General features: G+C 34.5%; 1 protein-coding gene across 2 annotated transcripts in view; it reads left to right on the forward strand.

Annotated features, from left to right (window-relative positions):
• The window catches only part of LOC149416118 (cytotoxic granule associated RNA binding protein TIA1), a 147939-nt gene that overhangs the window by 81049 nt on the left and 43065 nt on the right, over positions 1-23825 (forward strand). For both annotated transcript variants that reach the window (XM_089642057.1, XM_089642058.1), the window contains one exon: positions 32-107. In XM_089642057.1, the coding sequence (XP_089498183.1) occupies positions 32-107 (76 nt within the window). The remainder of the gene's footprint in view (positions 1-31; positions 108-23825) is intronic.

Genomic DNA, 23825 nt, shown 5'->3' on the forward strand with positions numbered 1-23825 from the left:
TTACTAATTGTTATTTTTTTATTTATTACAGAGACTGCAGAGTGGTGCGGGACCCGCAAACTTTGAAATCCAAAGGCTATGGGTTCGTTTCCTTTCTCAAAAAGACGGTAAGTACACTTTTGATTTTTTATTAATCTTTTGCAAATCAATTTTTGACCTTTTTTTCATTTTTTACATAATACCAAATAAACAAAAAAAATTACGGAATTCCTCCTTGTTATAAGAAAATAACAGAATTACCTACATGTGTAAACAAAACAAAGAGATTGCGAAGCAGGTAACCAACAATAATGTGACATTGAAGACGTAGATAATATAAATAAATTTTAACAAAACATGAAGAAGAACAAGACAAAAAAAAGATAACGGTCTCAATTGAGAATCAAACCCAGGATCTCTGTCTTCTGGGAAAACGCTTCTAACCACGCCGTCATTGGGACCTATTTATTTCACGTCATTATCATCGTTTTTATATTTCAAATTAAGAATAAACAAAATTATATTCTACTAATTTATCCTCAATTAAGATTAAAGTTGAGACTATCACCTTTTTATTTTTTCTCTTGTTCTGTTTCATTTTTCGCTTAAATTTTATGTATATTATCGTCTTACTTCTTTACACAACTGATTCTAATTTTAAAAAATACACTTAAATTCAAAACAAATTTGAGTTAATTGAACTAGATTTTACGCACAGACAACATAAATTTAATTTGAGAGGCGGGTATGGGTACCACCGTCTCGGGAAGCATTCATTTGATAATAACTTATACCTCTGCTATATGTCACCCCGAGTTGTGCGCTACGTTTGGTGACTTAGCAGGGGTGTCTAGGTTCATGGGGTGAGGTTTGTCCATGACGTGGTGGCGAATGCGTCTGCTTACTTACTGCGTTGCGGGCCGGATCGGGAGAAGCCGGATTGAGGAGACTCTGACCTCTCCAGCCGTTCTCCTTCTTTCACTTAAAATACCCTTCGCACAGCGTCTTCAAAGATGACATAGGTTCTGAGCGAACTTATTTTTTCTTCGAGGCCTCCTGACTGTAAATATTTGTCTTGTGTAACTCCTGTTCAATGAACTCAAATATGCTTTAAATTTAAATATCGTGTTCAAAATGATATTCATTTTGTGGTGGATTCAGTATCAATAATATAATATTTTAACAGGTGCCTATTGTATCGATGATTTTTTTTATTTTTAATTTTTTAAAAAAGAAAGACAAACATTCCCGGGTTACGAATAACCTGACAATATTTGAAAATCTCCTACTACCACCACAGTAAGCTGAAAATGTTGCTTATGTTGTGATGGAGGACTTAGCCAGCCGAGGAATTGGACACACTACGCTTGGGTGGGACCTAAACGCGATGTCAACTCAGCCACCGACCTGTCAACTGTCCATTATTGACGAAATTCTTTTAAAAACACTAATTTTAAAAATAACCCTTAAATTCAAAACAAATTTGATTTCAATGAACCACATTTCATGCAGAACTAAGATTTTTCTCTAAAATGATTTTCCTACATATAAAATGAACCCCGCTGGGTCCTACGCCGAAACCTTATCCAAATATGTGCCGCTCGGCCTGTTCAAACCGGGCAATAAAAACTCAAATTAATTAAACGAACCCAGGGAGCTCCCTTTGGGGTGTGCCCTTACATTGTGTTTACATCAGTTAACGTTATATCGCACTGGGCTGCGTAAGGCGGGCCTATTGTACTAACCCCTGGGATGCTAGCTAATCCACCGCGCTAGAAACTCACCGCACTCTTCTAGAATTAACGGTGTGGTATAAGCCTTGAAAGAGCTCCTAGCATATTTAAAATGCATTTTATTTATCCATCGAAGTCAGAGTCAAGTTAGCTTCTCAAAAGCTGGGTAATCTGTACATGGTCACAACACACAGCTGCTGACACTGTATAAATCTCGAGTGCGCCCCACTGTTAAATTTGGCAGCCACCTCTATTCTGGATCCCCAAAACATCTAAAAATACCCTAGACTTCGCGCAGAAACGCGCGGTCCCTCTCTCGACAAACGGATTGCAATCCTTGGAGAACAGGCGTCATGTTAGAATGCTGTCCTTTATTCTACCGATATTACGATTCGAGAAAATTGAGGAACTAGTGCCATTGATCACACCAGTGGGCAATACGCCAAACGCTTGCCCGACGTATGTACACCGTTAACGTTTGTTACATAAAAAACGGGTCGCTTCTACGACTCTTTCGTAGTTCAGTAGGTCGGCCGTGGAACGATTTGTCGACCTCTGCGTTTTCTCCCTCCTAGAACATGGGTTTCTTCAAGACCCATGTTCAGTGTTCACTCCTTTTCAAAAATACCCTGAAAACATCATCGCTAAAGATGACAGGCTATGATAAAAATGATTTTCCTTATAGCCTGCTGAGTGGAGTAAATGTAAAATAACCAACTGACATTCCGTGTCATTTGCCATGATTTTTCATTTTCAATAGTCAATTTGTTTTATGTTTGCTTACACGGCTTCATATTACTGTGATTTATTTTTGGGTTACTACGCCATCATCATCAGAGCAGATTTTTGACACATTTGTGTAATGCTGTCCAAAATGTTGGCGAAAGACGGAGGTACCGTAACACGGTACAATACCCAAAAAATAATTCACTAAACAAACTTGTCTTCAATCATTAAAACTTATTTTTAACGATTTGAAAAAGGTTCGGTCGCATCTAAAGATTGAACCCAGGACTCCAGCCTTGACGGGGATAAAAATCCTCATTAATATATTTTTATTATTCTTCAATATGTAATGTTTTTTCTAAAATTAGAGAGAAAATGAACATTTATCTAAATATAAATAGCTATCCTGGGACAACTTCATAGCTGTATATTTTTTTTTATAAAAATTTCTTCTGGTAAGACAGTACGATATACAGAAATATAAATTTGCAAGGACCAAGTAGTCCGCTTGGCACTTTATCTGGCACACCAGAGGTTAAACCGCATTTCAAGTATTTTACTGTTTATTTACGTAAGTGTGATAAAAATATATTACTTCGCAACGGTCATGCTATATAATTATGATGAGTGTAAAGCACGCAGTCTGTTTTGTTTACATTTAAACACCTTGTGGTAGATGGAGTCACTATCGTCTTGGTGAAAAATCGCTAATAGAAATGTATTTTGAAATGGCAATAAAGTCGCGCTACTAAAGTGTCTAGCCGAGGAAGAGTATAAAACTTCTAAAGTATCCGGTTGAGGAGAAGTAAAAAAACTGACGCAGAGCAAGTGTCCAGTCGAGGAGGAATATAAAACTACTAAAGTGTCAATTCGAGGAGGAGTATAAAACTACTAAAGTCTCCAGTTGAGGAGGAGTAAAAAACTAATAAATTGTCTAGTCGACAACGAGTACAAAGCTTCTAAAGTGTCCAGTCGAGGAGGAGTAAAAAGCTACTGAAGTATCCAGTCAAGGAGGAGTATAAAGCTACTAAAATTTTCAGTTAAGGAATATAAAGCTACTGAAGTAACCGGACGAGGAGGAGTATAAAGCTACTAAAGTATCCAGTCGAGGAGAGGTATAAAGCTACCGAAATATCCAGTAGAGAAAGAGTATAAAGCTACTAAAGTGTCCAGCAGAGGAGGAGTACAAAGTTAATAAAATGTCTAGTCGAGAAGGAGTACAAAGCTACTAAAGTGTCCAGTCGAGGAGGAGGAGTATTAAGCTACTAAAGTATCCAGTCCATAAGGAGTATAAAACTACTAAAGTGTCCAGTCAAGGAGGAGTATAAAGCTACTAAAGTGACCAGTCAAGGAGGAGAAGTATTAAGCTACTAAAGTATCCAGTCGATAAGGAGTATAAAGCTACTAAAGTGTCCAGTCGAGAAGGATTATAAAGCTACTAAAGTATCCACACGAGGAGAAGGAGTATAAAGCTATCAAAATATCTAGTCGACGAGGAATATAAAGCTACTAAAGTATCCAGTCGAGGAGAAGGAGTATAAAGCTATCAAATTATCCAGTAGAGAAGGAGTATAAAGCTACTAAAGTGTCCAGTCGAGGAGGAGTATAAAGCTACTAAAGTGTCGAGTCAAGGAGGAGTATAAAGCTACTACAGTATCCAGTCGAGAAGGAGTATAAATCTACTTAAGTATCCAGTCAAGGAGGAGTATAAAGTTACTAAAGTGTCCAGTCGAGGAGAAGTATAAAACTATCAAAATATCCAGTAGAGAAGGAGTATAAAGCTACTAAAGTGTCCAGTCGAGGAGGAGTATAAAGCTACTAAAGTGTCGAGTCAAGGAGGAGTATAAAGCTACTACAGTATCCAGTCGATAAGGAGTATAAATCTACTTAAGTATCCAGTCAAGGAGGAGTATAAAGTTACTAAAGTGTCCAGTCGAGGAGGAGTATAAAGCGTGTCTCAGAAAGTTAATCGTTTTTGATATTTAAAAATAAAACTCCGTAAAGGATTCAAACTCATTTTAATAACTTTTAAATTAGAGAAAAGTTTTTGAAATTTTATTTTAAAGCAACAATCATTTGTAAATAAGCACCATTTACTTATACACACCTACACGGAGAAAAATGATCCTGTTAAAAAAATGAGCATGCCAAGTTCCATCGAGAAAACGTGTTCTTTTTTCCGAATAGATAACATGAAGACATGCTACAATATAAGTATATCAGTATCAATATCATTATTTGTACGAACACGTGTTCCGCCGTCCGCATAAAACATTTGCTTTTGACTGATTCTTTGTTACGAACTCTTTTAATGCATTCGTTATAGCCCTAAAGTCGCATTTTTAACAGGAAAACGAATATTTTAAACAATTTTTTAATAAATTAACATTTTAGTATTTAATATCAGTGAGTTTTCTCCGTGTATTTAGCCTGGAACTAAAATTTCAACATGTGGCACGTTCCAGAGTGGAAAATAATCTCAGTATCGCCCTGGTGTAAGACCACCATTAAGAATTGAAACGTTGCTTGAAATTGATTTAGCCGTGTTTTGTGACAAAATATGAAAAGCCAGGTACTCTTTTATCTTCCTCTTCCCCAACTCCTTCTCCTCCCCACTAACTTGACTTTCACAACATACCACAATTGGGGATGCTATAGTCTTACTCGTCGGGAGCAGTTGGGACTCTTGCGCGGTAATAACATAAAAAAAATTAAAACCTGTTATTTTTTAATATTTAATTTGAGTATATTTTTTGCTCTGAAATGAATATAAGTTAATTACTGAAAATTCTAACTTTAAATGCGTTTCTACTTTTTTTAAACGAGCTGCTCATTTTGCACAGTTTGCTTATAAAATCTTTTTATTCTGGTATTTAATTTTGTTTTATTCTGTAATTATCAACAATTTTTTTTTTTTCAAATATGAAAATCTTCTTAAAAATAATGTTGGCTGTCGGTGCATGCGTGAATTAAGATTGTATTCCTGCGTAGTGCGTAACATGCTAATTTGAGCCATCGCATCGCCGAGGATTTTAACTACTAACCCCGTCAAATAATCAAATAAATCATTTTTAAAATGAACCAAGGATCGTACAGCTCCGTCACTATAGTCGTCAAATGATAAAACTGTTAATATTATATTAATAGTGGAATAAACTGTGACCATAATTTTAATATACGCCCACCTCGCAACATCGCCTCTTTAAAGGGGCCGAAAGTCTACTGCCGCGCCCGTTCGTTAAACCTCATTTCAAATTTATCATAACTAGGTCAGAGCTTCTCAAACTATGCCAAACTTTCAATCCATTCTTTAAACCCGTTTCCCTTGTATCGTGTATTCAAAAATACTGAGCGGTATTTTTTTTTTAAATTTGAACAAAATATTATTTAAAACTACTAGAACTAAATTGACACGTCCTAATAATTTTTTTTTCGAAAGAATGACAAATTTTCCTGGATAACGAATAATTTCAAAATTTTTGATTTTTTTATTCCTGCTTGCACCACGGTAAGCACCTTTCCTTATCTGTGGTGTGTATTTACTACACATTACTTCTAATAACTTTAATAACTCTATAAATATAATAAATTCTGGGTTCAGATTTTAGGTATTCCTCTGTTATACATTTATGCACTGAATTAAAAAATAATATTTCACATAAAATTCAAGTGTTTTTTTAAAAATCGGCAACAAATACACCAATACAATCAACCGTGTGACACTGCTACGCGAAGAGTGTGCGAGGAAAGGACACGCTATTGATGTCCCGCTTTAGTTCGCTATGCGGGAACATGAGAAATCCACACGTCCGCAGTTGTATTTAGACTATCGATACCTACGACCGCATAGCTGTGTGTTTGCGTCCAGCGCCCATCCAGCACCTGCAGCCAGTCGGTCGCGGACCGTCGTTAGATGTGGACCCCTCGCACGTTTGTTTCGCATCTGCCGATGGTTTTTTCATGTTTTCAGCAATTAAATTACAATTATTATCACTTTTGATATAAAATACAATAAACATAAGCGATCAACTATGAATATTTATATTTTTCCGATATTAAATCGCTTATTTTGAGATGTGTATTGACTACACAGCATCGGAACGCGTGGATTTTTTTAGCACAGTAAGGGAAAGGTTAAAATGTTGCTTGTCAATTATTCCACTGACGGTCAATATAATATACACTGATATAGAAAGAGATAAACCCAAGCTTTCTTTTTGTATCTAAAAGTTTACAAAACATCTTTTCGTATAATTCGTTATATTTTTATTTTTACATTTTTCTAAAAATATAAAAAAAAATGAAGTGACAAAATACTTTAAAAAAAGTTTGTCCAATATATTTTTTATACAATTAAATAACTGTAATAATCGAGTGGTTAGGGGCGTTGTCCCGGTAAGTTAAAGAACCTGAGTTTGAATCCAAGTAGCGATTTCATTGATTAAAAAATACAATATTACTCATTAAGTTAAGTAAAATGTATAAAAATATAAAATAATCATTTTTGAAATGAGATGTCTAAAGCGTATGTGTGGTAAAATCATGTATGATCGTGTGAGAAATGCAAGGCTCATGTAAGCGTAATGAGTAAGATTAAGAAAGGGACGCTTAGATGGTTTGGGAATGTAAAGCAAATGAACGAAGGTAGAGCGTAAGTGAATGGCAGAAGAAATCGGGGACGCCCAAGGAAGACATGGCACGATCAAGTTAATCAAATACTAGAGTCTAGTCATATCAAGAGTCAGAACAATATATCAGTATGTATGAATGTGAATAAGCCAAGAAGTGTGTGCCTACTCCTGCGGAGAAAAGGAATGATGGTTGGTTAGTTATATTTACTGGTTGTACAAAAGCGTTATTTCAAAATACGAAATCCTCCGAACATTGTCGACAAGCCCCTGATTGTTATGTCCTGATTTTTATTTACAAGGTATAACAAGTTATTATAAGCAATAATTAGTCGCATAAAATATCTCTGCAAATTGATAATTTCCAAAATATTTCACCAAAAAATGTAAATATAATATGTCTCGACGCCATCTAGTGGGAAATTTAGCACTAACAAAGACTTTCATACAAAAATAAAGTTGGTTGTTTACAGGTGGAAAAAATATTATAAGCAGTTATTATTGATTGAAGTACTAGTACATATTGAATTATTTGGCGTTTTGAAAATAAGCCGAAGTAGCTCAGTGGTCTAGAGCATCTGACCGGACATCAGAAAGTGCGGGTTCAATTCCCGTCGGCGGCATTTATTTTTACTCAGGAGATATTTTCAATTTGTATTGATATTTCAAGCGACTTTTTGCTATGCATAAAAAACCTTGTCTTATAAACATATATACATATATGTTTATAAGACAAGGTTTATATATACAAGGTGTCCGGGGGTAAAGTGCGCTAACTTCGGCAGGTGATTCTAAACGATTGAATAAGTAAAATAGATAAATAACTTTTTTTAAGAAATTTCAGTGTTAATTTTCCGATACAAACAATTCAACTTTTTAACCTAAAAAATACTTTAAAACATTGAAATTTAGAAAAAAATTAATTTTTACTTGTAAAATCGTTTAGGATCATCCCCCGAAAATAACGCTCACTTAACCCACGAATAACCTGTATGGTGTGATTTTTAACAGTAAGGTTAAGCCACACACTTTGAGAAGCACAGTGCTTCATACTTTTTAGAAGTAGGGTGTTACATACAAATATAAAAGCTTTTATGTCTGTAGCAGAGGATGATGGTCGCACCCACATTATGCTAAACAATAGCGATGGCCCTACCAGCGGTCACGTCATGTGAGGCATTAATTAATTTATATGTCCCTTACGACAGATAAGAAGCAAATTAATCAACACATGACATAGTCCAGCTGCTGGGAGCAATTGGGTAGCTTATTTACATAAAAACCCATATGGGTATTGCAATTCTTAGAACAAAGCCGTCAGGAAGGTATGGCGATCTTGTTCAACCGGTATTAAAATGGAAGATGCTTTGATGAACTAGCGTCATCGTTCCCTTTGGCACCGATGGCACCGGCACAGTCTGGAAACACGTGAGAACAGTTCTTGAGTCAACAACTTGGCTGTGGAACTATTTGCCAACCTCTCTGTTTCCTCATTCCTTTCTCCCCTCAAAAAGACCTGTGCGGAATGCTGTGTAGAATCCCCAAATATGACAGGGGAATGGTTTTCCCCAGGGCCTCCTTTGTGGGGTAAATGTAAAAATGAGATATATTATATATCTTATACAGCATATATTCAGGTTCTCTGGTGTAATATGTTCTGATTTATAAATGTGGAAATTCTAACTATACAATTTATTGTAAATGTTCTCCAAAATGCCCTGGAAAGAATCTCATACTTGTGATGTCCCGAAAGAAACCATTCATCTGTTCTGAATGCAATTACTAATGTTATTCAAATTGACCCTGGTAATAAATTACATCTTTTGCGATTCTTTCAAGGATAAAGAAATCATTCTGTCTCTTCGAATGCAATCAACAATGTTCTCAAAATTTGTTTTGACAGCATCGCCAATCCAATTAAAGAATACTATGTACTAAATACACAATTTGGCTGTCCTAAAACGGGAATCCTTCCCAGTTGGACAGACAAAGGTTCATTTTGTTTTGTATTGTTTGTAATTTATATATTTATATGAAAAAAAAATTAAAAATAAATTCCATCTTCAATCCACTAAAAAAAAAACGATTTCATCAATAATCTCAACCCATAGTTCGACATTTTTTGTGAGTCACCAGAATCCTCACAAGAATCCCAGCTGTTGAACTGATATGGTCGATTTAGCCCAGTGGTTAGATCATAACCCGGCAAGGAAGCAGAGATATGCTTTATTTCAAATAAATCCACTTCAAATGGAAATACAAAATGGGTATTTTCCATTTTGCATTTTAAATGCTATTCTAAAAACCATTTTGCATTTTGCATTTTAAATGCTTTTCTCAATGCATTTTCCATTTTAAATGCTTTTTTGCAACATTCTTCCTATTATCTCCACTCACCTTTTTTTATAAGCCCCAAATATCAGTCTGTCCTCAACAAAGATATTTTCTTCTAATATCTTTGGTCCTCAACCTCGCTACGAGAGATAATTTACATTTGTCAAGTTGCTCCCTGATAGGAGCTGGCAATTGAGTGATACCATTACAAAAAATACTGAACATGGGGCCATGACGCTGTAATATTAAATGTTAGATAGCAGTTTCTATGTTTTTACGTTGGCAACATTAGTCCCGCGCAAATTTTTTGTGGTTTCATAATCCGTAGTCGTGGTGTTTTTGGATTTACCATCATGTAATATGTTTGTTTTACATTGATCTACATTATTAAATGACAAAATTGCTTAAAAATTCTGTAATTATTTTGATTGTTTGACCTGAGAAACCATTTTGCATTTTCAATGCATTTTGAAAATAGGTATTTTGCATTTTGCATTTGAAATGCTTTTCTAAAAACCATTTTGCATTTTGCATTTTCAAATGGAAAAGTTTTGACCCATTTCCATTTTGCATTTCAAATGGTTTTGGGTACCCATTTTGCACATCTCTGCAAGGAAGAGGTTCTGTATTCAATGCCTGGATGCAACTGAATGTTTTTCTGTCTTTCCTGGTTCACATTTTTCGAGTTAATATTGTCTTCAATGATTAAATATTACGATTTAGTAGCGGAAGTCGGGGACGCTCGAGGAAGACATGGCACGATCAAGTAAACTTGAGTCAGGCCTTGTCAACAGTCAGAATAATAGGAGAGTATGTATGAAAGTGAATGAGGCAAGGAGTGTGTGCCAAGACCGAGTTTTTGGGCGGTCCGTCCTCTCTGCCCACCCCTGCGGAGAAACGGCGTGATGGTTATTTAGTTTTATTTCGGGCTTAACTCATCAAGTTGATGTTAAAAAATTATTTTATTTTATTTTACATAAAAATATTTAAACATTTTAATTGCCGACATAATTTTAATGAATCAAAGAAAGGAATTTAAAATACCATTCATTTATACCTTTTATCAAAATTGCAAACTGGCTAATAAATAAATGATTTCAAAAACTCAATCATTAGTAATGAGAACCCATTTATATTAACGTTCCATTTTATACGACTGGTACGTAGAAAGAAATATTAATGATTTTATTTTCGGCTGTTGGTACGTGGGTGAGTGAGTAATTTAAAATATTAATTGAAATTTTAATTTGCATACTTGGAAATAATAACAGGCGAAATTTTTTTTTTTTTTTAATTTACTATTTTTTTCTAATTAGAAATCTTGGCAGAGGCTAAGACGATTTTTTAAAAATGAATACCGCACAAGAGTCCCAACCGCCTCCCATATGGAGCCAGTGAGACTATGTCATCCCTAATTGCTCACAACTACCTAAAATCCGCCTCGGAACAGGAATTCCTGCTGAAGAGGATGAACTAATAATATACTTCGAATTAAAAAAATTTCAAAAGTATCATTGAAGATTTACTTGTTACCGAGACAACGCCTCTAACCACTCGACCATTAGAACCTTTTTATCTTGTCGTTTTTATCAATCTCATATTTCAAATTCATAATTCAAAATATTATCCTCAACATTTAAACAATCTTTCTATCTTTATATCGGTGAAATATTTATTTGAAATGAAATATTTGGGGGTGATAATTGACTCCAAATTAACTTTTGCTCAAAATACAAAACAAATTATTAAAAAGATTGCCAAAAAAATCTCACTGTTGGGAAGAATTAGAAAATTCCTTAACACAGTTTCCAGTAGAAATGTGTACAACGCAATTATTGTACCACACATAAATTACTGTAGCAGCATTCTATTCTTATCCAACGACGGTTTAATGAAACAAATGACAATTCTATAAAATAGAGCAATGAGAACCATATTGAAGAAAAATAGATACACAAAAATTAATAACATGTTGAAGGAGTTAAATATCTTGTCATTTAAACAAATTATTTACTTTAATACCATATTTTTAATCTACAAGATAATCAATGGCCATACGTCTAGTGAATTCCCGAAAGAAAAAATGATAAACTACAGAACAAACACACACATGAGACGAGGAAAAGAAATGAATTGAGACTCCCCTTCAGGAAAAAAACACAGAGTCAAAAGTCATTGATGTACGGAGCGTTGAAGATATTTGGAGAGCTACCAGAAGAAATAATATCAGAAAAAAACATAAAAACATTTAAAATTAAATTACGAAAATATGTGATTGATTCACTTTAAATGTGTTACTATAATTATATGTATATAAGGATTGTATTAGGACATAGATAACTATGTACCTACTTAAAATACCGCAATAAACAATAAATAATAAATAGATAAAAATGTAATTTTTTTTTTTTTTTTTTTTTTTTATTTATTTATAATGTATTACAAAAAACATGGTAAGTAACACATTATTCCCAATGAGTTGAGATAAAACTCATTACGGGAAGTACAGACACATAAAATACATTTTACAAGGATATTACACTTTTAAAAAAATACAACATATTGAAAAGGAAAAGAAAAATAAATAAAAAAGGAAAAATACATTGTTAGAATAGAGATTTTAGAAATACTGAGAGACATCTATACACATGAAACATAGTAAACCAACATATGAAAGCGAGCGAAAATTCACTGGTTTAAAAACATTTTCAGGAAATAATCTTTAAGCGTTTTAACTAATATTTTTTTGTTAGTTACTGATTGCTTTATTTCATTAGGTAATGCATTGTATTGTCTATATGCAATATATTGTAATGAGTTAATACCAAATTTTGTTGTGTGGGTAGACGATGCTAGGTGTATTAGATTTTGGGACCGTGTTTTGTGCTGGTGTATGTCTGAATTAAATGCTGGTTTGATGTTAGTGTGTGAGGATCTATGTATGATTTGTAATATTGTACAAGTGATATTGTATTTAGGTAGAACCGTAAAAGGAAGTATGTTTGTCTTTAAATATATATCTTTGATATGTGTATCCCACGGTAGACGGTAGATATTCCTTATTGCTCGATTTTGAATCACTTGTATTTCTGATATTTGTTTTTTAGTAATAGTGCCCCAGATACTAACTAAATAACTCAGATGGGAGTGAATCATCGCATAGTATGTGGCCCTTAGTAGAGATGTAGAGAGAAGACCTTGGAGTCGGTACAGTACGCCGGTTATTGGGGATATTTTAGATTTCACATGCTCAACATGGGAATTCCACGAAAGTTTAGAGTCTATTAATAGCCCTAAATATTTCGTGACTTCTATATTTTGGAGCTTCTCAGTTCCAAGTGTGATATTCATTGGCACATAATCCTTATTACCGAAAGTTAGGTAGTGCGTTTTTTTTATATTGAGGCTCAATTTATTAATACGCAGCCAATTAGCTAGAATTGAGACATCTACATTCATTTGAGACTCCAGGTCACTCAGGCTTGTACTGTGATAATAGATTACAGTGTCATCCGCATAAAGTTGGAGGTTTCCAGAGATACCACATTTAGTTATGTCATTGACATATAGCAAGAAAAGCAGAGGCCCAAGAATTGATCCCTGTGGCACTCCACATGTGATTTTACCTAAGCCACTCGAGACACCTTTGACTTCAACAAGACAAAATCTATCATCTAAGTAGCTTCGGAGGAGATTTAGGGGCTTCCCAACAATTCCCAAATATTCCAATTTCTTTAAGAGTATTTCATGATCGACCGTATCAAAGGCTTTTTTGAGATCTATAAATATGGCTGCCACATATTCACCCTGGTCTATATACTGTTGAAGGTTGGAGATAAAATCAAAGGCGGCACATTGAGTACTAGAATTTTTCCGAAAGCCATATTGTTGTGGTGTAAGGATATTATTCGCAGATATGTATTTTAGGAGTCTATCTTTGATTATGGTCTCAAATACTTTTGAAAAAACCGATAGAAGTGATATAGGACGGTAGTTAGAGATACATGTTTTACAGTCTCCTTTGTGTATAGGTATTATCTTCGCTAACTTTAATTCATTTGGAAACTTTCCCGAGGACAGTGACCAATTAAAAAGTTCTGTAAGGTGACCCGCTAATTCTTCTTTACAAGTCTTAAGAACTGATGGTGTTACTCCATCGAGTCCCGGTGCTGCTTTCAGCTTAGTTTTAGAGATGATCCTCAGTACCTCATCTTTGTTTGTCCTAGCCATGTACAAGGATTGGCAAGCCTTCGGTTCCACAAAAACGGTATTACAGTCATCCGGGAATGACGGAATGGTAGCTGCTAGCTTTTTTCCTATTGAGAGAAAAAACTCATTAAATGCGGATGCTATTTGGCTCGGATCCTTAATTACGCAGTCATTTACCACGAGGGATTCTATTTCGTTAGTTGGTTTATGTGTTCGGTTTGATAGAATAGAGTTTATGATTTTCCAGGTTTTAGTGGGGTTATTTTGGTTTTGTTGAAAGCTGTTCGCATAATATTTGTGTTTTAGATTTCGCCTATAATTAGTAATGGTATTTCTCAATCTCTTTTTAAGTGTTACAAGAGTAAGATTACCAGGGTCTTGTTTCCACTGCTTGTGAATCTGGTTTCGTTCTTTGATTAATGTATTTAATTTGGAATCAAACCACGGAGTATTCAGTTGTACCCGACTTCTTAATCCTGTTTTTGGTGTAGTTGTACCTGATTCTATTGCCTTTTTAATGTGATAATTGAAACTTTTAAAAGGGTCTTCTGAGTTGCTTAAGTTGATCGTGAAATTGTTATCAAGAAGATAGGATTTTACTGACATACTGTTGATGATAGGTCTCGTAATCCGGGATTTGGTTCTATTATTAAAACATTTTTTTAAGTTGTTCTTATAATCAACAATAAGTATATTATGGTCACTAAGTGGATCATCAATATTCGATATAGTAGTCTGAATGTTTTGCCTATTTGATAAGATGTGATCTATTAAGGTGCAGCTTGTATCAGTGACTCTCGTGGGAAATGTTTTGTTATGTATTGAAAAATTGTAAGATTGTAAGATGTTGCAAAAATTTAATGAAGAATGTGTGGATATGGATATGTCAATGTTAAAGTCTCCGAATATTAATGTATCTTGTCTACTTTCGTTCAGTATTTTTTCTAGATGTATTAGAAAATCCTGCATATTTGTGTTGGGTTTTCGATAGATAGCATAGATGTTAACTGGTTTCCTATCACTGCTACTAAGCGTTATACCTAAAAAGGAATTTTCATTTGAGAAATTTTCAATAATTGCACACTTCATAGTATCAATCACATATATTGCTACGCCGCCTCCTCCTTCGTTGGGGCGAGAAGAAAAAACACTTTTGTAACCATTCAGGGAGTAAAACTTTTCCTCTCCAATCTTAAGCCACGTTTCCGTAATGACGAGCACGTGTACAATGTACCGCGAACTTCTTACTTTTTCTTCGATCTCATCAAACTTATTACGGATGCTTCTAGCGTTCATATACATTATTCGTAGACAGTTCGTCACGGGATTATAATTCTCGATGGTGAGGCACTTATGCTCATGTATGTTACACTCCATAATCTATAGTTGCAAGGTCGTTCTTGAGTGCAGCGATGTAGGCCGGGCAGTTGTCCCTATCTCCAGTTGAGTGATCAGCAGGCTTACCAAATCTGGTGCATGTCGCGCAAACTGGTTTGATGGTGGAATTTGGGCAGGACTCACCAGTATGATTCTGTTGAGCACAATGTCCACATGTGGGTTTGGTATCTCTGCAATACTTGTATGAGTGACCAATCATGTAGCATTTGGTGCAGACAGTAAGGCCAATAAAATCTCGGACGCGGCAAATAGTCCAGCTTATAAATACTTTCTCTTGCTCGACTAGAAATTTACGTACGGTAGCGGGTACTGCGTAGATACGGTGACAAGCGTTACCTGTGCGAGCACCAGCCAGGTGACTTAGTTTACAGCCTGCAATAGTTTCTTCAATGTCTTCAACGTTGGGAATACCAGTGAGAGCCATCCTTAAAAAATCTTCGTCGGTCAGGTCCCGGGGAACATTAAAGAATATCAGTCTCGGTAGACGCTTTGACGGTAGTCGGGCCTTCAGTTTGCTCGAGTTGTCGAAGCAAGGTGCATTTAATAGCTTTTGTTGTTCGCCCGTGGTTGCCGTATTGATCAGGATGCCTTTATTTCTTATTTTTTTTATTCCCGTGACCCGAACGCCTAGTTCAGATGGCCGAATTGTATCTTCAATCATTTTTTTCGTACCGTCACTGTCCTTTGTGGCGTCCGCATCCGTTGGAAAGATGCAAACGGCAGGTCTTGGTGGTCCGACGCGATGTCCTTGTTGAGTGATTGGTGGGGGTTGGTGAGCATCATATGGCTGTTTTCGGGCGATGTCAGCAAAAGAGAGGGTAGCCTCCGTTGCCACTGCCACTCTCCGCATTACAGGCCCGAGATCAGACTCTAATTGTATGATTTTTTGCTCAAGGTGCCTTTTTTCCCTCTTCTCGTGGCGTATTTTTATTTCTGCCATTCTAAGTTATGCTGTAACTGTAGCTAAATCCGCACGCATCGTCTCTCGCTCCAACAACAGCTGAGATACGGATCTGAAAACTTCCGATACGTTTCTAGCGATCCTCAGCTGCTGGTCTTTTGAGACCTTAGATTGCTTCTCTGCTAACACAAGTTGAAGAGCTGTCAAATGTGCTTGGGTTTCATTGAGCACATCTACTCCTGAAGCGCAAGGATATTCCGCTTCGGTGACGTCCGAGCCTTTGGATGACGTAACCGAGCTGTTTTCATCCGCATCCTCAATCGTGACGCACTTTCCTCCTATATCCTCTGGACTAGGAGACATCATGGTGCTTATGTGTCGTTTTTTAGGACGATTCATTATTAAACACTACTTTATAAGGACACATAAAAAAAAAACAATGTTTGAAACAGAGTATTAGTTCTGTTCAGCTTTGCGCCTGAAAATTCGTAGGTGGGCAATCGGTCTAGCTCTATGTAAATCAAAACAAAAGTCGCCGTATCGAGTTTTTATATCACGATTTTTTTTATATTTGCACTAATTGAGCACAAATAACTTTAAACAGTTTATCACTATGAATGTATCTACGAAATCCACTATCGGTTTTACCGAAAAGTTTCTGTTTTATTCACGAAATTATCGGATATGTTTTTTTTGTAGGTTCTGGATAATTTTATTTAAAAGAAAAAATACACAAATGTATACTAAAAAGTATTTTGCGAGATGAGAGTAATCTCTTTCGACGCACAATTGTCACTTTAAAAGGATTTAATACACAGAATTTAGATAGTTTCGATTGTAAACAAGGGGTATGACAAATTCACAACACAAACGCAACCAATAGGAGCCCTGAAAGGTGAGCTCATAATTAAAGCGGCCAATCCGCGCACTTTATCCGTTGTACACAACACTTTGGTTTGGGATGCAGTGAATTTTATAGTTTATATTATTAAAAAAACAATGGTAAAATGTTAAAAAGTCACTGGAGAACACTACCACGTGTTAAACTTTCGTTGTTTTTAATGACGATTACGTTTTATCTTCCGTCGGATTTATTATAAAGTTGTTTACTATTATTAACGATAGCTTGACAGAGCACGACGCTTCGCTTCGTAGGTACGATTTTATATAATTGTTCGTTAAAAACCTTAAATCTCCGAAAGTTTTTTACCGATGCTTAGAAATTTTGACACAATGTCACCCATGACATGTAAACATGCTTTTATTGAAAAACAGCACCATCTGTTGGGTGTATAAGCAACACGTGATCGCAACGATTGGACTGGAAAATATTAATTTTGAACTTTGAAGTTGACACAATACGATTGGAGATGGTGAACATGGAGTAAGGAAAGAATCCGACTTACCCCTTTGATGTTCTTCAAAGATGATGATGGTTGGTTTCACTCACATGAGATATGATTTATTTCACACACAAGCTTCCATAACATCCAGGTTGAAGACGAAACACACTGAGGGAACCGAATATGTTCACTTGTAACAGTGACAATAGGGCTAGTAATAATTTAGACACCCTTGGTCGCCAGTGTAATGCAATAATCTCACGTACAAATTCAACCACTCTAGGTCCAATGTACCATGATTAGTAAAAGACAATGAGGATTGCTTTGTTATTGAATAGAAGAGGTACGATGATTAATATTATATTTATTCAAATAACAAATAGAGCTAAAGACTCTCAAATAACAAGATTAGCATGATCTTAAGGGGTGTGCGAAAATTCGAAGAATTGATCGCACGGAAGGAATTTTAAAGTAGCAATAAATTAGTTAAAAGTGTGACATTATGTATAGCATAAAATATCTGACCTGATTCACCGAAATGGGAGCCATACAACTCTTAGGAAAGAATTGTAAATAAGTGAGAGATTGACATGATGACCAGCGATTAAATATAACTACATATGTTCGCCATCAGCGTCTCCCGTGAAATATGTCGACTGGAGCAGTTGCTCGTATCACATCAGTTGGCGCACCTTCTCCGCAAGGCTGTCCGATTGGTACTGGCTTTAGGAAATTATCTCTTCTGCTTCCTTCTAGGAAAGTCCATAGAGCACGAGTCCCATAGACGAAGGTGGTCTTGGATGGAGTTTGTTAAAGTTTGTTTAAGTTTGTCTTAAAACGGTAGCGGGGCCAAAATGAACTGCTACACACTGCACAGGCCTTCTACCCTGAGTTGATATTAACATCAGCACAGATAGCAAATAGATGTTCATCAAACAGGCTCCATCAATAAACTGCTTTGACAGTTACTTTTATTTTTGTAAAATGTCACACTAACACGTGGGTATAGTCAGATAATGAAAGGAACAATGGACAATGTTAAAGAAAGATTAATCGATGGGTTGACACAACAGGAGCTATTAATTCTCTATCTGCACAGACGGACTGAGCCAAAGCTACGCGTGGCGAGGTATAGTATATATTTAATTAAATAAGAATTTTAGTAGAGTGGTTAAAGAAGTTGTACCTATAAGACAGAGGTCCTGGGTTCGATTCCCAGTTGAGACCATTACCTTTTGGTTTTTCTATGTCTTGTTCATTTATTAGTATTTATATTTATATTTATACATTTTAGGAAAAGTTGACAGCAAATCTTTAATTATACAATGATACAATAATAATATAGTTAATTATGCCAATTATGAACTTTCCACTGATGAATAGTTAATGGTAAGGTGTACAATGTCATAGAGATACATCAATGCATAGAGATGTTCTCTTAAATTAATTTCTTGTTTAGTTATAAAATATTAAAATAAAAGAGGGTGGGGGGAGGAGGGGGAAATATAGGATAAGGATTAAGAGGCAAAGGACGGGAATATATAGGAATTGAACTTCTAGTTTGAGTTTTGTTGATTATTGAGTTTTTGTTTAATGTCGTGTAAAGTCGAGTTAAAAATGTTAATATGGTAATAATTTAAGTTAAATGAATGTGTGGATCTGTAGATAAATGAGTTTTGTTTGGAATTGGTCTTACAATGAGGGAGATTAAAAGTAAGCGACTGTCTGCTGTTGCGATTGGGAACATGGAATAATAGGCGTTGAAGAAGATCAGGACTATCGATTAAATTGTGTGTAATTTTAAATAACATTACCGAATCTGCTATATTTCTTCGGAAAGTTAACTTCTGTATCTTGAAGAACTTAGCAGAGTCTTCATTACTAATATGAGATCGAAAAGAGCGGAAATTAAGGTACCTTAAAAATCTATTTTGAACACTTTCAATTCTATTTTAATGTATTGCATAGCCTGGGTTCCACACTTGTGATGCGTATTAAAGGATACTACGAACGTATGAGAAATACAGTGTTTTGAAAGTAGTAATATCTTTAAATTGTTTACAGGAACGGATTATGAAACGCAGCATAGAAGATGCGTTAGTGACTACGTGGTCAATATGTTTATTGAAATTCAGTTTACTATCAAGTATAACCCCAAGGTCCTCAATTTCTGATTTGGTAGACAAATGTTGATGATTAATTGAGTATTCGTGTATAAATATGTTCTTGTTTCTAGTAAAGCGTACGATGAAGCATTTGGATATATTTAATTCCAGACAATGGGCATTAACATACGCGTTTAAACGTTGTAAATCCTTTTGCAGATTGTGACAGTCTTCGATTGAGTTTATAGGTGAGAAGATTTTTCATGTTATTATCTTTTTCTTCAACGACTCACACTGAAGGGTATATATAACCTTTAAAACTTAAAATAAAGTTTATTCCAATAAAACTATTCACTTTCCAGTATGAGAATTTCTTAAAAACAGCATTTAAGTAAACACCACGCTAGCAAATAATTAATTTGATTTGGTTTGAGTGATCCAAATCAAATTTCAAAACGAAATAATATCTAAGAGCATCTAAGAGATATCTGCGTTTGACTTGTGGCACGTGCCTTTGAAATACGAGCTCCTTTGGATCTCACGTTACAACTTGAAGGGTTAACTCAGTGGCGTAGCAAGTCCCCTGTTCCCGGGCTTTATTCGCGGGGCTTCAAATATACCGGGATATGCTTGAGTCAAGTCACGCGAAGAGTTGGCGTAGTATAATTCAATTTGAGATCCATTAGGCGTATTTGTGGTCAAACTATGTATGATCATGTTCAGAACACGGATTCCGAATTTTAACCGAAATTAATATACCAGAGTTTCTTTGAAAACTTAAAGTTTTTAAGCTATCAAAAAAATATTTGTTATTGATCATAAATAAATCACAAAAAGTCACACCGAAAGGATCTCGTGTACCCAGGGAGCGATACAGTATCAAAAGTCCTATACATATCTGGGACCGAAATTATTCAATAAAATCCCTCAAGAATTAAATATTAAAAAAAAGCAAAATGTCATTAATCGGTTCAATAATAAATAAATGGTTGATTGGCTTGTGGAGGGTGGAGTCCATTGTTGTATTTAGTCTATGGTGGAGTCATCTGAAAAACTATTAAATAATGTCACTTTAAATTTTAAATGGTTACCTATTAATAGCTCATTTAGTAAATAATTAATATATTTTCAATTGTGATAAAAAACATCGCTTTAATTTTACAGAATAATTTTTTTGTAATTTTAACAGCATTTGGTTCCTTAGAACGGGCAATCTGCCTAGCTAGAAACTAATATCAACCTACAATTCATAATAACACTTATTTTTAATGGTGACCGGATAAATCATCAAAATGATAATTCATCACATCTTTAAAAAGTTATATAAAGTCATGGAAAGTGATGAAAAAAACTTTTATTAACTGGGTTATGTAAGTTATGTAAGGTTTAATTTTTTTTTTCATCGATTTTAATGACTTTATAAAACTTTTTAAAAGTGTGTTGAATTGTCATCGTGTTGATTTATCATGGAACCATTTTAATATACTCATACAGTTATTGCAATATTATTATTTTGTCCCTTTTGCTATATACATGTATCTAATGTAATGTAATAAATAAATAAAAAAATATTTGTAAATTTGTATGAAATTAATTCGATAGAAAAAAATAATTCGCAGTGTTTCTTAAAATGTTACTCAAACGGCCTTTTCAGGCAAAACTTTTATTTATTATTATTCGAGGCCAAAATACTTGACAAAACTGAATATATATTGTTTTAATCAAAAGGTGTAGCAAATATCTCATACATTTATTTATTTAAATTTTAAATATGGGCCATTAAAGAATTATGGACATTAAAAGAGGCAATTAAGTAAATTATATATGTCAGTAAACGAACATTATTTAGATTAAACAAAACAGCATTAATTAGTTAAATTCAAGTTACAGTCGACCGATTTATTTTGGAACACAAATTTACAGTGAATACATTAAAATTTCTACTCTAAAAACACATTCTACCCCTCAGGGGGTACCCCAATTCTACCCCAATTCGTTCGCTTTTGGGAACAGTTCATGTGGTCTAATGGAAATTTTTGTATCTCCCTTATTGTCATGGTGAGAAATATTATTCAAACGGTGTTAGAAAGAGAAAACACCACGCTTTATATTAAAATAAGGAAACTAACTATAAAAGAATTCTTTGAACCCAAATTTTCAAGTTCTGCAATTTGAGAAAAATTCATGAAACTTCGTGACTTTTTTTTAATAATAATAAATATTTACTAATTGTTACCTCACCTTTTTGCAAAAATAATTAATTAATTTTGAGGAGACAGTAATGTTTCTAATATATTCTTCATCTAACAAAGTGTGTTTGTTCGTTGTCAACTATTTTAGTTCATTTATTTATTGTTTTTGTGTTTAATTTTGTAGAATTCCATTTAATTTTTTTTTAAATTTATTGTCAATTAAATTTAATGAGTTTTTATTTTTATTGACTTCTGCAATTATTTTTTGGTTGGTGTTATTGTTACAGCTGTTTCGACTTTCAAGCTTTATATTTTTGCTTTAAATTTACTTGAACAATTAGATATCAAGAAAAGAACCAATGACAAATATAAAATTAATTAATAAAGGGAAGAAAATTATTTATCCCCCGCTTCTAAGTATGTTCACAAAACCTAAACAATATAACACATTTAAATAAATTAATAGCACCCACATTATAAAAAATTAAGAAAACGTAAGGAGATTTAATCCTACATTTTAATAATTCTGAAATTATATGTTTATTTCTAATAATTAAAAGCGTTTTTTATCATCTTAACACCTAAAAACAGTTTTTAATTTTTTGGATATTTTTAATACTCGATTTATCTGGATTTTATCGCAAATTCTGATAAAAAAGCTTAAAACATTATCTTTCAAATTGGTTGGAACTTCATCTTAGAAATATTTATGTAATTATTCTTTTAAAATGTTTAAGTATTTTGTGGTGTGGTCATCAGCTTAACATGTTCGTGTTACAAGTGCTTTTTGCAGCTAATGGAAGTTACGTGTTTGCCACCGACCCCAGTATAAATATAACGGAATGAAAAATATCTACGTAAAATTTAGTGTATGTATGAGAAAACATGCGTTTTTAAATGAAAGCAAAAATATATTCATGTCGCTGAGTGTATTATAAATAATGTTCATTTAAGTTATCACTGCACACGCGTATATCAGCCGTATTAGTATAGTCAGATTTATACCGACTGCCCTTTGAGTATAGTGAAAGGATATCACCGGCAATATAATGTAAGCCCGAATTTGGTGATTTTTTTTGTCTGTTGATCTGTCGCGTAGTGAAAATGTAAAAAAAGCTGTAATACCTGTTTGCAGCATTACGAAAGAATATTTTAATTCTATCGATTTATCAAAGCAAATAGGGAACGCACAATGGATTGGGCTCGATATCGATGCAAATAAAAACAGACCGAGTCAATCTTCATCTTCATCTTCTTCTTCTTCATTAACAGCAGCTGATGTGGAAGGCTGAGAGACGGAGTCGTAACTTTCTTTGGTCCCAATGCAGCGTAGTACTTCGTCAGGAACAGTGTAAGAATAACAGCACTTTCCTGCTCTCTTTATGCCAAATCTCACGTACAAAATGGCATTCAGGGTTCTCACCGCTAAACGATTTCGGAATTTTTTTTTTGACCAGACTCATTTGGCTAAATACACGTTCAATGTCCGCATTTGTACGCGGCAATATTAAAATAGACATTGCAAACTGACATAAATCACCGAAGGGGTTATTATTAGCTGCATCTTTATATTGCATGACTTCATTTCAAAACTCTACAGTGGAAGTGAAGGATTCCCATTTAATGTGAACTATGTTTCTCCATTGAGACACCAGTTTTTCAATCGATATCATTTTTGTTAGTTAAAAAAATGGTTTTTATTATAATCATGTTTCTGTAAAAATAAGCCAAATAAATATGCTATATGCTAAAAGCATAATAGTTATGATAAAAATGGAGTGATTATGCCAAATTTAGCATATAATATGCTAACTTGGCAACACTGAGTAAGACTGACGATATCGAATAAAATGAATCCAGTGGAAGTTATCCACCGCTTTTCCGCCCTGGTTTAAGTAACATTATGGTTAGTCCTTCAGGGTTCTCACAAACTACTATTAGTAGAATGTTTTTGAATGATGGGTTAGTATTTGCACAAGAGAAACACAATTTTGAAAAAAGGCCAAAGTAAATCTGCCCTAAACCTAAACCTGCCCTAAAAAGTCAGATGCACAGAAGATCCTAACAGCAATTCCAGGGCTGACCAATGGTAACTTGGTTGCTCATGAGGGCAAACGTCTTAGACCTAATGTTATCTTGAAGGGGATCGAAAAAGAAACACAAGATTCCGAAATATTAGACATGATTGTGCAACAAAATGATACTATCTACGAAGCCACTGGAAATGATAAGGAAGCTATTAAAATTCTAAGATTCACAAACAACAGGAAAAATGAT

Source organism: Hesperophylax consimilis, chromosome 17, assembly GCF_061612785.1.
Source record: "Hesperophylax consimilis isolate HC1 chromosome 17, BYU_Hcon_1.0, whole genome shotgun sequence".
Taxonomy (NCBI): Eukaryota; Metazoa; Arthropoda; class Insecta; order Trichoptera; family Limnephilidae; genus Hesperophylax; species Hesperophylax consimilis.